The sequence below is a fragment of the Mauremys mutica genome, chromosome 2, assembly GCF_020497125.1.
Source record: "Mauremys mutica isolate MM-2020 ecotype Southern chromosome 2, ASM2049712v1, whole genome shotgun sequence".
In the NCBI taxonomy this organism is placed as follows: Eukaryota; Metazoa; Chordata; order Testudines; family Geoemydidae; genus Mauremys; species Mauremys mutica.
The window spans coordinates 212,549,229-212,564,498 of record NC_059073.1 but is presented as its reverse complement, the minus strand read 5'-3'; the positions used below and the strand labels follow the sequence as shown (position 1 = coordinate 212,564,498).

At 40.6% G+C, this 15,270-nt stretch overlaps 1 protein-coding gene across 7 annotated transcripts in view; it reads right to left on the bottom strand.

Moving 5' to 3' along the window:
- Nucleotides 1–15,270, bottom strand: part of ULK4 (unc-51 like kinase 4) — a 448,425-nt gene that overhangs the window by 150,994 nt on the left and 282,161 nt on the right. For all 7 annotated transcript variants that reach the window (XM_045007197.1, XM_045007201.1, XM_045007198.1 and 4 more), the window contains one exon: nucleotides 7,422–7,527. In XM_045007197.1, the coding sequence (XP_044863132.1) occupies nucleotides 7,422–7,527 (106 nt within the window). The remainder of the gene's footprint in view (nucleotides 1–7,421; nucleotides 7,528–15,270) is intronic.

Below are 15,270 nucleotides of genomic sequence, written 5' to 3'. Positions count from 1 at the left end.
GTGAGTGAGTGAGGGCAGGGACAGCGAACGACGGGGAGGGGGGATGGAGTGAGTGGAGGTGGGGCCTTGGAGAAGGGGCAGGGCCTCAGAGAAGGGGAAGGGTGCGGGGCGGGGCAAAGGTGTTCAGTTTTGTGTGAGCAGAAAGTTGGCAACCCTAACTGTTAATGGAGTACTGTCCTGCCAAAGAAGCTAAAGATAGAGTAAACAAATTAGTAGTTCTGGACATATCCAAAATTGGACTAAACTATCTACTGGACTGATTCAATTAAGTGTTGCAGGTAGAAATCTTGCAAATTATTCCTCTATGCCCTCCCTGAAATATCAGTTTATACAAATATGATTTATCTGATATATACATAAAGGGCTTTTTCTAGTCCATCAGTCTACTCTGCAATAATCTGATGTGTTCATTTTTGAGAAGCGAAGCTACAGAACGAAGCTTTACAAACACATTTCGGCCTCTAGTAAAATGTGTCTAATTTCTTTCTATAAAAGACATGCCAGCTGATATGGCAGTTATAATGAAGTATTTCCTTGCCTTTGAATGTGTCCCAAAAGACAAGAACAAGTTCCACAGTGGGCAGAAATGCTGCTACAATGAGAACAATTAAATGCTCCTGACAACCTCTAACTCACATAAAATATTCTGTAAATAAATGAGAAAGGAAACAAAGGTGCTAGAAATAAAACTGAGGGTGAAATGTTCTGCAAAATACGACAGTCTTACACACTAATGTAACTCACTTACCGTAGGTAAAGCAATTCTTTATTGCTTTATTTCAGTTTATTATTGAAACTGAAATTCTAGTCAATATATTGGGTTCCAGCAGCCTTCAGAGTACAGAAGCAGGTGAGTATCTACTGTACACCTATAATGGTCAACATTTGCAAACAGTACTCAGATACTACAGTTTTTTCTAATCATCATTGTGATAATTATGTGGTGCATGTTCTGAAATGTCAACCTTTTAAAATGGTACCAACTGTAAAATACTGTCAGAGAAAAAAGTTACTAAGTGTATCTGAGATGGCATTATCTCAAGATATTGGTTTCAAGATCTGATCACCAAGAGTTAAAGTTAATGATCAGATATGAAGAAGAATCATTAATCCATTAAGAGCCTTTTTAAAGATTAAGAATATTCTCCTTCTCAACTTCCTTTTTGTATGAGTTGTCAAGTGACATTTTTCACCTTGTTCTGCCTTGAGATTTGTATATACTTTGGCAGAGAGTAGGCTTATAAACTAAAGTTTTAAAAGACAAACACCTGATGGTTGGTACACTGAAAGAAAGAATCCTATGAGACCTCGAACAGTACCAATCTTTTAGATGAGACTTAAACATGACCAAAATACTTTTGGTTATTTGAGACCTGATTATACTTTTCACAAGAGACTGACTGTTAGTCCCTGTGTCCTTGCTGAATTCCAGCCTGGGTAATTATACTGGGCCATATCATGCTGATTATTAAGCAGAACTCTCCATTTATTTTAATGGGACATACAGTCCAGTTACATATGTTATTCTCTTTTTCACCTAGAAACATTACAGGGGAGCATCATTACACATCTGATGTGTACCATGACATAAAAGACTGTAGTTCAGAGGCAAGAGATGTTACTTCATTGTAGTCTACATAAAGGATTTTGGAATCAAAGCAGCTAAAATGTAAGGCATTGTTATCAATATGAAACTGCAGAAATAATCATGAAACAAGACCCATCATGCAAGATTGATTGAGGAAGGGAGGAAAAAGTAACATGGAGACTGTAACCCACTCTATAATCTTCATAATCTAATACAACTCCTCTGGGAAGGAAAAAGACAGTAAATTCCAAAGGCTAAAAAGTACAAAACTAATGGGAATGACTAGGATCTATGACTGATCTGCCTTCAAAAATATTGGCAGCTGAAGAGAGAGAATCATAGTCAGAATAGGAAGGGGGGGTTAGTTGCTAGTGTTTGAACTGTTAAAAAAACAAATTCAATAACTTCCTGTGAGGCATCATTTGAACATAAATAAAGATAAAAGAAGCAAAACAAAGGTATCTTTAGGGCATAATTTATAATATCTTTATGAGTGATCCCCTTGGAATTATGAATTTACTTTAACATAAAAGGGAGCATCCGCAGTATAACTTTTCAGGACTGACTTCATAATCGGAGTCTCATGTAATGTTCAGTGTGTATATAGAGCTTTTCATTTTCAAAGCACTAAGTACATTAACTTATTAATTCTCACACTACTGTGGGAAAGCAAGAGAACACTAACTACCTCCTATGCTCTATCCCACTATTACTGCCCCATGGACCAAAATACTTCAAGAGCATAGGGAGCTCCACTTGTCTTGGCTAGGGAGCTGAAACCGAGGGATAAGAATCCTCTAGGGTAGGATCTTTAAAGAACTATAAAAGGCCCTATTTTACAGATGGGAAAACTAAAACTGAGAGAGACTCTCCCAAGGTCACAGACAGAATATTATCTCCTAGACTACTAGATCATGTCCTGCTCTGTGTATAAAGATGACAAAAAATCAGGAACTTGAGATAGCGCCATACAAATTTTAAAATGTCTTTATGCAACAGGAAAGAATTCTAAAGTTATTGTGGGTGTGACACATGGCCAGAAAGGGTTAAGTGCCCTGCAGGATAAATGACTCAAATTCAAACCTTAAAGACACATGGGAAGATAATGTCTGTGTTTTTGTGTATTTACATATATATAGGTAGTGGTCAACAATGTAATCAACAGTCCCTTTCTGTGCTGTATTCTGTTAATTCAGAGATCCAAAAACCATGCTGGCATTTAAATGAACTGTAAACATGGGATATCGCTGTATTCATCTCTTTTTGAAGTGTATAGTAAATCACCTGTGAATGATGGAAAAACAGGCATTTGCCTTAAGTTAGTCTGTGTGAATAATCAACCACAATGCTTAGGAAATCAGGGCCTATTGTTCCCCAAGGGACTCCAACCTGTAAAGAAGGCCTGAATTGTATAAAAGATGTTTGGGTCCCAATCCTTTTTATCTCAGAGCTGCTTGAGGTTTCATGCAGGGGAAGCCTAAGTCACAAGGACTGAGATCCCAGTTCTGACTGGACCGCCCTGAAATATAAACAATGGACTATAACCTATGGACTATTTCTGAAAGAACTCTTTGCAACTACAAAACTCATCATCTCTGCTATGAATCTGAACCTCAAGAATTGAACTCATGTCTGTATGTATACTGATCTTTTAACCATACTCTCTCTCTTCTTTTTTAATAAACTTTAGTTTAGTTAATAAGAATTGGCTGTAAGTGTGTTTTTGGGTAAAATCTGGAATATTCATTAACCTGGGAGGTAATGTGTCTGATCCTTTGGGATTGGTAGAAACTTTTCTTTTTAATATGATGAAATAAGATTTCTGGTAATCTTCATCATTCCTGACTTGGGTATCTGGGTGGAGGCCTGAGACTGGGTTACTTTGAGGGAACTGGGTTGTTGACTTCTGGACAACTAGTGAGGTAACAAAGAAGCTGTTTTGTGCTGTCTTGTTAAATCTAAATATTAAAATATCCACCAGCTTTGGGGATTGTCTGCCCCATTCTTTGCAGTTCACCCTAATTGAGTGACCTCAGCTGGCTCTCCCAGGACCCTGGTCACAGTGGGAAATGAGAAAAGGTAACCAAGTCCTCCGTTTTGCTTTAGGACAGCTTTCTCCCCACCTTCACTTGGACAGCAGAACTTTCAGGTCCATCATTACCAGATCAGTATTTCTGTAATTATTTTATAGACTTGGGTTTCAGAAGTTGTGAACTTTAGGATTAGGCCCTCAATCAATAAGACACTGGCTATGCTTCGGGTATTTAGTACCCTGAAGATAGTCTCAGCACCCTTAGGAACTGGCTAAGACAGAGAAATGGTTTCTGGTTGCTGTGAAGTACATCCAGGTAAGGGCACTGTAATGCGGTGAGCCTCAACTAGTCACATCCAATCCCACCTGGGACTCTCCCTTCTCCAAGCCGGTCCTCTCCATGTCACATCTGCCTTCAATAATGTTTCTAGCCCAATTCCTCAAGCCATGAACTACACTGAGCGATGAGACACAAAGTAGATTAGAGGAGGGAAAGAGCTAGCACATTGCCAAGTAATGTGAAAAGTAAATGACAGTGGAACCCAGCAGACTACACAGACACAGGCAGGGGCATGATGCTTGCTGAGGAGTCCTAACGTAATTTAAATGTATTATTTTGTATTTTTTTTTAAAAGGCAAAGTCTTTCAAAGAATTACAAACTACATATGACCAGTGGTGAGCTGGAACCAGTCGTGTGAACCGATTGTTAAATTTTGAAGCAATTTTAGAACTGCTTGTTAACCTGCTTTCCTGCGAGAAGGGGGCGCTGCGGCTTTGATGGGCTCCAGCCGGGAAGTGTTTAATTCTTCCCCCGGCCGCCAGGGTTGCTGCGCTGTGGGAGCCATGTGAGCCGCCACCTGGCCCTGTTGCTGGTGCTGCTCCCCCGACCCCTGGCCCTGGGGCTCCCACTGCTGCCTGGTGGTTCCCCAGCCCGTCTCCAGCCAGCCCCTGCCGCACCCTCTCCCCTGCCTGCACCAGCCCCACACCCCCTGCCCTGCCTGCAGCCAGCCCCGCACCCCCTGCCCACAGCCAGCCCCTGCCACAACCCCTGCCCTGTCTCCAGCCAATCCCTGCTGCACCCCATTGCCTGAAGCCAGCCAGCTCTGCACTCCTCTGTCTCCAGCCAACCCCGCCACACTCCACTGCAGCCCTGCCCGAAGCCAGCCAGCCCAACACCCCTGTCTCCAGCCAGCCCCGCATCCCCTCCCCGCAGCCAGCCCCTGCCGCACCCCCTGCCCTGCCCACAGCCAGCTCCTGCCGCCCCCCCTGCCCTGCCCGCAGCCAGCCCCTGCCGCCCCCCCGCCCTGCCTGCAGCCAGCCCCTGCCGCCCCCCCTGCCCTGCCCGCAGCCAGCCCCTGCCGCCCCCCCCTGCCCTGCCCGCAGCCAGCCCCACACCCTCTGCCCTGCCTGCAGCCAGCCCCTGCTGCACACCCTGCCCTGCCTGAAGCCAGCAAGTCCCGCACTCCTCTGTCTCCAGCTCTGCCAACTCCTGCTGCACCCCCCTGCAGCCCTGCTCAAAGCCAGCCAGCCACGCACTTCTCTGTCTCCAGCCCTGCCAACCCCTGCCACACACCCCTGTGTCCCTGCCCGAAGCCAGCCAGCCACACACACCCCTGGCCTGACTCCAGCCAGCCCCACACCCCCCTGCCCTGCCTTCAGCCAACCCCGCACCCTCTTGTCTCCAGCCAGCTCTGCACCCCCTGCCCTGCCTCCAGCCAGCCCCACAACTCCTGTCTCCAGCCAACCCTGCACCCCCTTGCCTCCAGCCAACCCCACACCCTCCTGTCTCCAGCCAGCTCCGCACCCCCTGCCCTGGCCGCAGCCAGACCCACAACCCCTGCCTCCAGCCAGCCCCGCCCCACACTCCTGTCTGCAGCCAGCCCCATGTCCACTGGTGCCCTGCAGTTCCCAGGGCAGTAACCCTGCACACCTGCTTCAATGAGGGGGGCAGGGAGCAGCTGGGACCCACTCATGTGCACACCCTAGGGTGACCAGACAGCAAGTGTGAAAAATTGGGACGGGGTGGGGGGTAATAGGAGCCTATATAAGAGAAAGACCCAGAAATTGGGACATGTGGTCACTCTAGCACACCCCCAGGGAGTGGCGGGGACTCACACATGTGAAACAGAGCTCATTTCTAGTTTAGGCCCATCTTTTTAAAAAAGAACTTTAGGTCGGGTTAACATACATCCGTATTTTCCTGGACATGTCAGGCTTTTTGGTTCTTAAATCGCCGTCCAGGAGGAATTTTTAAAATTCCCTCCTGGGAAAATATGGGCATATGGTAACCCTATTGGTTCAAAAAATACATACTGTGGCACATTCCTTAAATCAGAACTTTTTATAGGGAGCCAGTTGTTAAGATTTTGGCAGCTCATCACAGCTCATATGACTAATAAAAAAACATTAAAAAAAAAAATGTTAAACAGCTCATATATAGGTTTTCTAATCTGTACATACCTATTCAAATGATTTCGTACTTAGGTATGTGGAAATCAACAATGTTTATCAAGAAATTAGGGTGCCTTTTTGAGTCTAATGAGGAAATACATATAGTGAGGAGTTTATTTAAAATATTTTCCAGGTGTTGTGAATTATAATTTATGTGATTCCATAATTTAGGCTGTAATACTGTTAATACAAAAAGTTGTATTAAAATTATGAAAAGATCAATGCATATGCACCAGTGAGTAGTCAGATTTAAAGTGTTAATGAAATTAATTTTAAAATTAAACAGAACAGAAAGGCTTTCTCTGTATTAGGAGTAATCTGTTTACATGCAACATTTCAATTAAGTACATGTCCTAAACTGATAAAAATACTATTAGCACCAGGCTTTTAATATTTTAATTACTCATATTTTTAAGGTCAAGAGGGGCCATTTTGAAACCATCTGAGCTCCTGTACAAGATAGGACCTTAGAACCTCACCCAGTAATTTCTGCATCCAGCCTGTAAACCCATAACTTCTGTTTGAAGTTCTAATATATCATTATTATTTATATAGCAGTCTGTATATGCCTGAAGCTCTATACAACACACAAAAGAAAGAACTTGCTCCAAACAGTTTACAGTCAAATTCACAGAATTATGATAACACAAGTGACAACTATTCAGGTACAGTGTTGCAGATTTTGTCTTGTTGGCCTGTTAATGTTTCCTTACTCACAAAGCCAACTATTACTAGGTACTATTGTTAATAAGTAATTACAAATGGTCTATGCTAGCAAAATGCAAAATTCATAGATAAACTTTCAAACAAATGTATTCTCATTTCTACAACAGAAATTTCTCACTACATCTTGTAAACTGAAGCCAAATTCTCTATTTCAATACATTTTATTACTGAATCTGCCTTTTATTTAGATGTGTAATGATTTTCATATTTAGAACCACTGAAGTCAATGGGGCTCCTCTTGGGTGCATCAGGCTGCCCATACACATGACAATGTAGGATTGGGATATTAATTAGTAAGAAAGAAGTTTATAGTCATAGAGTGACTGGCCCTTTCACAGGTGTAAATAGGAAGGTAGGGAGAATACAAGGAGCCTCCCTTCTTCCTGCATGCTCCAGGTGTGCAAGGACCAGATACAATCAAAGTTCATGTGCTCTGGGCTCTGTACCACCCTTACACAAAGTTGTGCCTTAGAGGTACAATTTAGCTTTCACTTAGTCACTCCTTTAGGAACTGTCAGCTACAGTACATAATTAAGTACACTAAGTAGAAAAACTCATGCTACGATACACAAGTAGGCAAATATTTGCAGTGAGAAGGATGCCAAATATAAGAAAACACATACCTTGTTCATAAAGTAAAGTCATGTTTGTATTTTTGTGGGCAACCAGATTATTCAATAATGCAATTACACTCTGCATGGTATTACCCAGCACACTGTCCTGGTGCTCCTGTAATACAAATAAAATTAAACAACAAATAAAACATCTTCCAATACATTTTCTTATTTCAAGTTTAACAGTAGACTATTTCTTGCAAAATGTAATGGGAAATATTATCCAATTCCTTTAAAATTTAACTTAATGATTATAGCACAGTGACAATTACAGTACCATGATCTCTTACAAAGGTTGTTTAAGAGGCTATTACCTGCACTAAAACCTCAGATCTGAACTTCACATGTGCCATTTTGTCATAGATGAGTTGGAAAAAAAACTGGACAACCTTGAACTTTTAAATTTGGATTAGAATTTTACCAACCTCTAATCACCTCGTATTCAGAACTGATGTATATTTTCACTGCATTACATTTCTCTTACAGACTATTCTCATTTTATTTAGCTTTAGTTTGAGGTGCCACAAAAAGCCATGAGATTCTTTTGTTATTTTGTGACTAAATACACCAGGGGGCAAGATTTTTCATAAGTGTAACATTAAGGTTAATATTAGGGCTGTCAAGCGATTAATCGCGATTAACTGTGCTGTTAAACAATAATAGACTACCACTTATATAAATATTTTTTGATATTTTCCGCATTTTCCAATATATTGATTTCAGTTACAACATGGAATACAAAGTGTACAGTGCTCACTTTATTTTTTATTATAAATATTTGCACTGTAAAAATAAAATAGTATTTTTCAATTTACTTAATACAAGTACTGTACTGCAATATCTTTATTATGAAAGTTGAACTTACAAATGTAGAATTATGTACCAAAAATAACTGCATTCAAAAATAAATCAATGAAAAACTTTAGCGCCTACAAGTCCACTCAGTCCTATTTCTTGGTCAGCCAATCGCTCAGACAAACAAGTTTGTTTACGTTTGCAGAAGATAATGCTCCTGCTTCTTGTTTACAATATCATCTGAATGTGAGAACAGGCGTTCACATGGCACTGTGCCAGATGTGCTGAAGATTCATATATCCCTTCATGCTTCAACCAATATTCCAGAGGACATGAGTCCATTGGAAGGCACTTCAGATTTTTAAATCTTGGGTCGCATTCTGTAGCTATCTTTAGAAATCTCACATTGGTACCTTCTCTTTGCGTTTTGTCAACTCTACAGTGAAAGTGTTCTTAAAACAAACTACATGCTGGGTCATCATCTGAGACTGCTATAACATGAAATATATGGCAGAATGCGGGTAAAACACAGAGCAGGAGACGTACAATTCTCCCCCAAGGAGTTCAGTCACAAATTTAATTAACGCATTATTTTTTTTACCAGGCGTCATCAGCATGGAAGCATATCCTCTGGAATGGTGGCCAAAACATGAAGGGGCATACGAAAGTTTAGGATATCTGGCATGTAAATACCTTACAACGCTGGCTACAAAAATGCCATGAGAATGTCTGTTCTCACTTTCAGATGACACTATAAATAAGAAGTGGGCAGCATTATCTCCCGTAAATGTAAACAAACTTGTTTTTCTTAGCAATTGGCTGAACAAGAAGTAGGACCAAGTGGACTTGCAGGCTCTAAAGTTCTGCATTATTTTGCTTTTGAGTGTAGTTATGTAACAAAAAAAATCTACACTTTTGGTTGTGCTTTCACGATAAAGAGATTGCATTATGGTATTTTACTCCTGAGGGGAATTCTGTGCCACTGCAAGTGCGCAGAATTCATGTTGCCCACAGTTTTCTTTGCTTCCCTGAAGAAAAATGACTTTCTGACAGGGAAGCAAAGGGAAGCTGCAAGAGCAGTCACACATCACTCTCTGGTAGCACAGGTACAACGTTTCAGGCACCGAGAGCAGCTGGCGGAAAGGTAAATCACCACGGGGCTGGGGACACTCCAGCCAGTGGCTCCTACCCTGAGATGGGATCAGCTGCTAGTCCTGGCTAGGCTGGAGGCAGGAGAGGATGGGACTTCCTTTTCCTCTGAAAGGAGTGGCTGGGGCTGTGTCAGACCCACCCCCAAAAACCTCCCCCAGCTGCAGGAAGCTCATCATCCTCCCCTGCTTCCTCCCCCATCACTCCTCAGCTGTGGGGGGAGGGGTCACTGTATGGGATCCCTGCACGCAAATCCCCATCCTGATGCCCCACCTTGAGCCTCCACATCCTGACCCCAACACCACTGACCCCCAACTCGCTGCACCCAGACCCCACCCCACCAAGCCCCACTCCCCCAGCACCCAGACCCTTCTGCTGAGCCCCAACCACCTTCACCTGGAAGCCCCCGCAGAGTTCCATTACCCCTGCACCTGGAACCTCCCTAAGGAGCCTCTGTGCATCCAGATCTCCCCATTCCTAAACCCCCCACTGAGCTGCCTAGACCCAGATTGTCCCACACAGAATCCTCCCACCCCACTCCTGGATCCCCCCAGAATGAGTCCCTCCATACTTGGATCCTGCCTGTTTGAGCCTGCCTGCCCCACATCTGGTGCACCTGGAGCAGAGGGGCAGGGCCCCAGGGTGTTTCTTGGGCAGGCTCAGGCCTTGTGCTATGCCAGGGTCAGGTGCAGCCTCATCACTGAGTCCATGTCCTTGAGTTGGGAGGCTGCAGGGCGATCTTCCACCTTCATGCAGCCAGTGGCCTGTGCTCCCCACTGCCATGCTGGAGCCTCTGCATTTGTTTATTGACAAATAAAACTTGCAGAATTTTGAATAATTTTAAAATATTGTGCATAGCATTTTTAATTTTTTGGCGCAGAATGCCACCAGAAGTAGGTACTTGTATGAGGTGAATTGAAAAACACTATTTCTTTTATCATTTTACAATGCAAATATTTGTAATAAAAATTAAGTGAGCACTGTACACTTTGTATTCTGTGTTGTAACTGAAATCAATATATTTGAAAATGTACAAAACCATCCAAAATATTTAATAAGTTTAAATTGGTATTCTATTGTTTAACAGTGCAATTAAAACCACGATTAATAGTGACTAATTTTTTTTTTTAGTTAAATGCGTGAGTTAACTGCAATTGACAGTCCTAGTTCATATATAATACATGGAGGCCACCCATATTTACATATATAGTTTCATGATTCTCAGTGAGGCTCATTGTTGACAGATTGTTTCAGTGAAGTGACAGAATATTCTATATTGCTAAATTCAAGGTGTTCTTGATCACAAGAAAAATGTTTTGTCTCTACTGTCCTTAAAAATATGCTGTAATCAATCTGAAAGGTGTGAAAAATTGTGGTGTGATCAGTAATAATTAGCTTGACAACTAGACACTAGTACAGGAACACTATGAGCTTGTGACAAGGGTGGTGTCAAATCTGTGCCAAATATAAATACAATTAAAATATTTTAAATCTCAATTGGGATGTTCAAAAAACAGTGGATTGAATGTGTGCTCAAATGGGATTTATTTCTGAAACTCTGGCTACAGTGTCTTTAGTATACAGATGACATGCAGCAACATTTCTTCTTTCTACCAGAAATGGATGATGCGGGGTCAGTTTTTGCTTGCTTCCTAGCATTATGATTTGCATAAAAGTAAACTAGCTGAATCTTAATTTGTACAAATCTGAAATAATGACAGTGGGTTAGAGGCAGGGAAAGGATTTCAAGAGTATGGTGAAGATGACTTCAGACTCCATTAAATACAGAGTTTAGCCATGCAATTTGCAACTTGATGCTCTAAGACAGTGGCTCTCAAACTTTTGTACTGGTGACCCCTTTCACATAGCAAGCCTCTGAGTGCAACCCCCCTCATAAATTAAAAACACTTTAAAATATATTTAACACCATTATAAATGCAGGAGACAAAGCGGGATTTGGGGTGGAGGCTGACAGCTCGCAATCCCCCCCATGTAATAACCCCACAACCCCCTGAGGGGTCCCACCCCCCAATATGAGAACCCCTGCTCTAAGACCACAGTCTTCCTCTGGAATCCCATCTAGTTCTGTGGGTCAAGAGCAACTTAATCTCAGCTACCTCCTGTGAATAGACATCTGTGACCTTATCTCTCAGGTCTGCTATTACCACAATAATGGCAATATGTCCTACTTTGGGATATTCTTGATGACCACTCAGATGTTACAGATGGTGCTGAATGCAACTGGTTGATGTTAGCTAGTAACAGTCACAAGGAATATGTTACTGCTTTTCTTTAAATAGTTCCTTCCTATTCAACTTCTGGGTGCAATTCAAGTTGTTGTCTCTTATCTATAAAGCCCTGAATGGCTTGGGTCCCCACTATCAGAGAGACAACCTCTCTTTCCACATATTATCATCACAGCATTTGAGATAAGGTAGAGCATTTGAGAGCCTAGATGTAACCATCATGTGGTTAGTAGCTGGGAATTCTCAGTGGGGGTCTCTTGACTCTGGAACTGACTTTCCTCAAGGGTCTGCTTGACTTTAGGATACAATGCAAAGCCTAAAATATAGGCTGATATATTTAAATACAATGTTGGAAAGTATAAATGTAAGCTCCTTTAAAAAAATAAAGTAACCAAAACAGAAAAGTGATGTCATATGGCAATGCTATTGAAAAGCAATTTTGAAATATATTCTTAGGGGGACTTCAAGTTTTCAGATAAGCATTACTAATACATCAACAAGATACATGTTCATCTGATAGCCATGCTTGGAGAACAATTAATAAACACCAAGAAGATATACTTTATTCACAACAAAATTAACTAATGATATATTCTGTAGAAAACCAGTTCCTAAGAGAAACAAAAATGCAAAGCTAGTAAAAAGATCACTGTTTATGACAAAATGACAGATGACACTCGGTGTCAAGTACTTTCTATGGAAGTATAATAAATTTATCATTCTGAGACCAAAGCACTATATATTTGATGTAAATATCTTGTAATCAAGTTAACCTTTTTAAATATACACCTCTACCCCGATATAACGCTGTCCTTGGGAGCCAAAAAAAATCTTACCACATTATAGGTGAATCCACGTTATATCAAACTTGCTTTGATCCGCCGGAGCACTGCTTTACTGCGTTATATCCGAATTCGTGTTATATCGGGTCACGCTATATCAGGGTAGAGGTGTACAATTGTAACAGAGAACTTGGTACTTGTGCAGCATTGCAATCTTTTGCATCCCCACAGTTAGTAGCACTTAAATTAAGCCATATTTCTTAAAATGGAAAATCAATCAACTGTGTTATATAACTCTCTAAAGAAAGATTGTTGCACAGGTGCCTTTGCCTCTATTAAAGCAGTATCAAATGAAGTTTATCGTACTATAACCTACACAATTCTAGATTTCGGGATGTAATTCTAGATATCTAAGAGAGAAAAATACTCTCAATAAATAAAATATTTTAGGTGTCCAACTTAGAGCAAAATAGTATACTCAGCTAGATTACTGAAGTTTTACTCTCTTTATATATATACATATGCATATACATACACACACATACATCCCTACCCTAATATAACATGACCCTATATAACATGAATTCTGATATAACGCGGTAAAGCAGCGCTCCGGGGGATCAAAGCAAGTTCAATATAACGTGGTTTCACCTATAACATGGTAAGATTTTTTGGCTCCCGAGGACAGCGTTATATTGCGGTAGAGGTGTATTAGTAAAACTATTAAATATATATATATAAAATGAATTATGGCTAGGTGTCATGAAGCCACAGGTATGCCTTACCTACACCTAAGGTGTCACTGATGGCTGTTAGGCTAGATTTGTAAGGTTTATGTAGAAAATATTGAATTTCTAAATAATCCATCAATGAGCAAAGCTGATCTAATTTGTGTGCAAGACACCACATACTGTGGACACTTAATGAACAGTGCACTTGACAGCTTTAATAAAACATAGCATTTGCCAACAGAGATAATTAGAATTGAAGCAGCAAAATTCTAGTGTTTGGCAACACAGATGAAACAACTTCATTAAAATGTACAGCTTCGGCAAATGAAAGGCAGGAAAGCACTGGACCCTGAAGAATCAGCCTTCTCAAAACTAATTGCTTCAGTGCTTAAACAGGACAGCTATGAAATACCAAGGGCATAACAAGGAAATACTACTTTAAAAAATCGGCTTCTCAAAGAGCACTGCACTGTATTTAGGCCATTAAACTTTTTATTCTCATTTGAAGGGTTGTGTGTTAATGGAAGAAATCACTCACACTGTTTTAAAACCAATAAGGTAAGTAAATTTAAATTAGCTACATGGACCTGTGAGTTTCATGCAGATGCTATTGTATAAATCCCAGTAATAACTTTTTTCTTCCTTTTAGTGCATCAGAACTTAAAAACAACACATCCAGACTTCAGCATTTTAACTACTTTGTTAGATAACACTGAAACCAGACTGCAATTGTGATAAAAGTTAATCACCTGGAGACTGTACATAACATGTACATGCCCCCCTAAGCATTTATTTGGCTGACAGTCTGGAAAATAAAAATGCTTTAAGGGTTAACTTCAGAGATATGCTGTAATTAAATTAAAGGATACCATGACATTTCACACAATAATTCTAGTCCACTCAATGGAATTACAGTGGTTAAACTGCAATTATTTTAGGAGCTCTCTTTCTCAAGCACATGACCTATGAACACAAGTTAGTTAATTAATATGAAATCACAAGATGTTTTACTATTTCTTACAATAAATCAATTGATACAAAAATATTATAAAAATAAAATATAGCCAGATTACTTCTTAGAAGGCTGTATTTTTTGTTTGTTGTCAAAAACTCTTGACAAAAGTGCAGGTTTATATTTTACTGGGCATAGTTTATTCTCTCTGTCAGTGAATATCAACGAGCAAAATAGAAAGCCTCTATATACAGTGTCTCTGGAAGCAGAAAATCATTATATCGTTAGTATACAGCCTATAAGGGACTTTGTCAGCAAACATATGCACCGTTCTTCAACCATAAAAGTAAGCTAATTGAGAAACACGTCAATTCTGCCTAGTTATATACTTGACTACTCAGGCTTTTAAAGTTTTGTTGCTTTAGATCAGTGGACTAGTCTACATAAAACTGAACGTTGGTAAACATGAATCTCAATATTAATTTAATGTTGTCTTCTGTAGATGATCTAACTTAAAATAGGGATTATGTTTTAATAACCTGATATCATCTCCAAAGGAAAAAATATAGCTCTGATGACTTCACCTTTCAAAACCATTCTTACTGATATGTAATAAATATGTCTAATAAATATAACATTTCAAAAGATTACAGTAGGTTGCTGGTCATGTAGCGAGGAGGTAGCCTACCACTTTGGCAATCCAGTTCAGGAGTAATCAAGGATATCCAGCTTCTTGGATGTATCACAATGTTGGTCTATGCAGTGCACACGGGGGAAAGAAGATGTCTTGTGCCTTTCACTAAAATTCTTATTGGGGAGTCATAAAAGGGGTATGCAAGCTTCAGACATCAAAGGAAAATAGAAGCTCAGAGTGATTGCTTGGGGGTAATGAAGGAAGAAAGCATGTGTGTGAAAATACGCAGTTATTTCAAGCACCACACCAACAGACAAGGCACTGAAAGCGTGGGTTGTTGTTCTCCTGTCCCATCATAACAAGTGGTACAGAAAATTAAAACAAATATTTAATAGTGTTATATTTTATTTTCTCCTTTTCCCAGTGGGGGGTATTTACCCCAGCCATCAACGCATAGGTTTCTTCTCTGCTCAAGCCCTACTCAGATTATGCAAGCTTTAAACACAGCCCAGATAAGCCCTCTTCTTGCATTCTGGAAATCAATCATGGTGTCCCCTTTATTTCCCCTA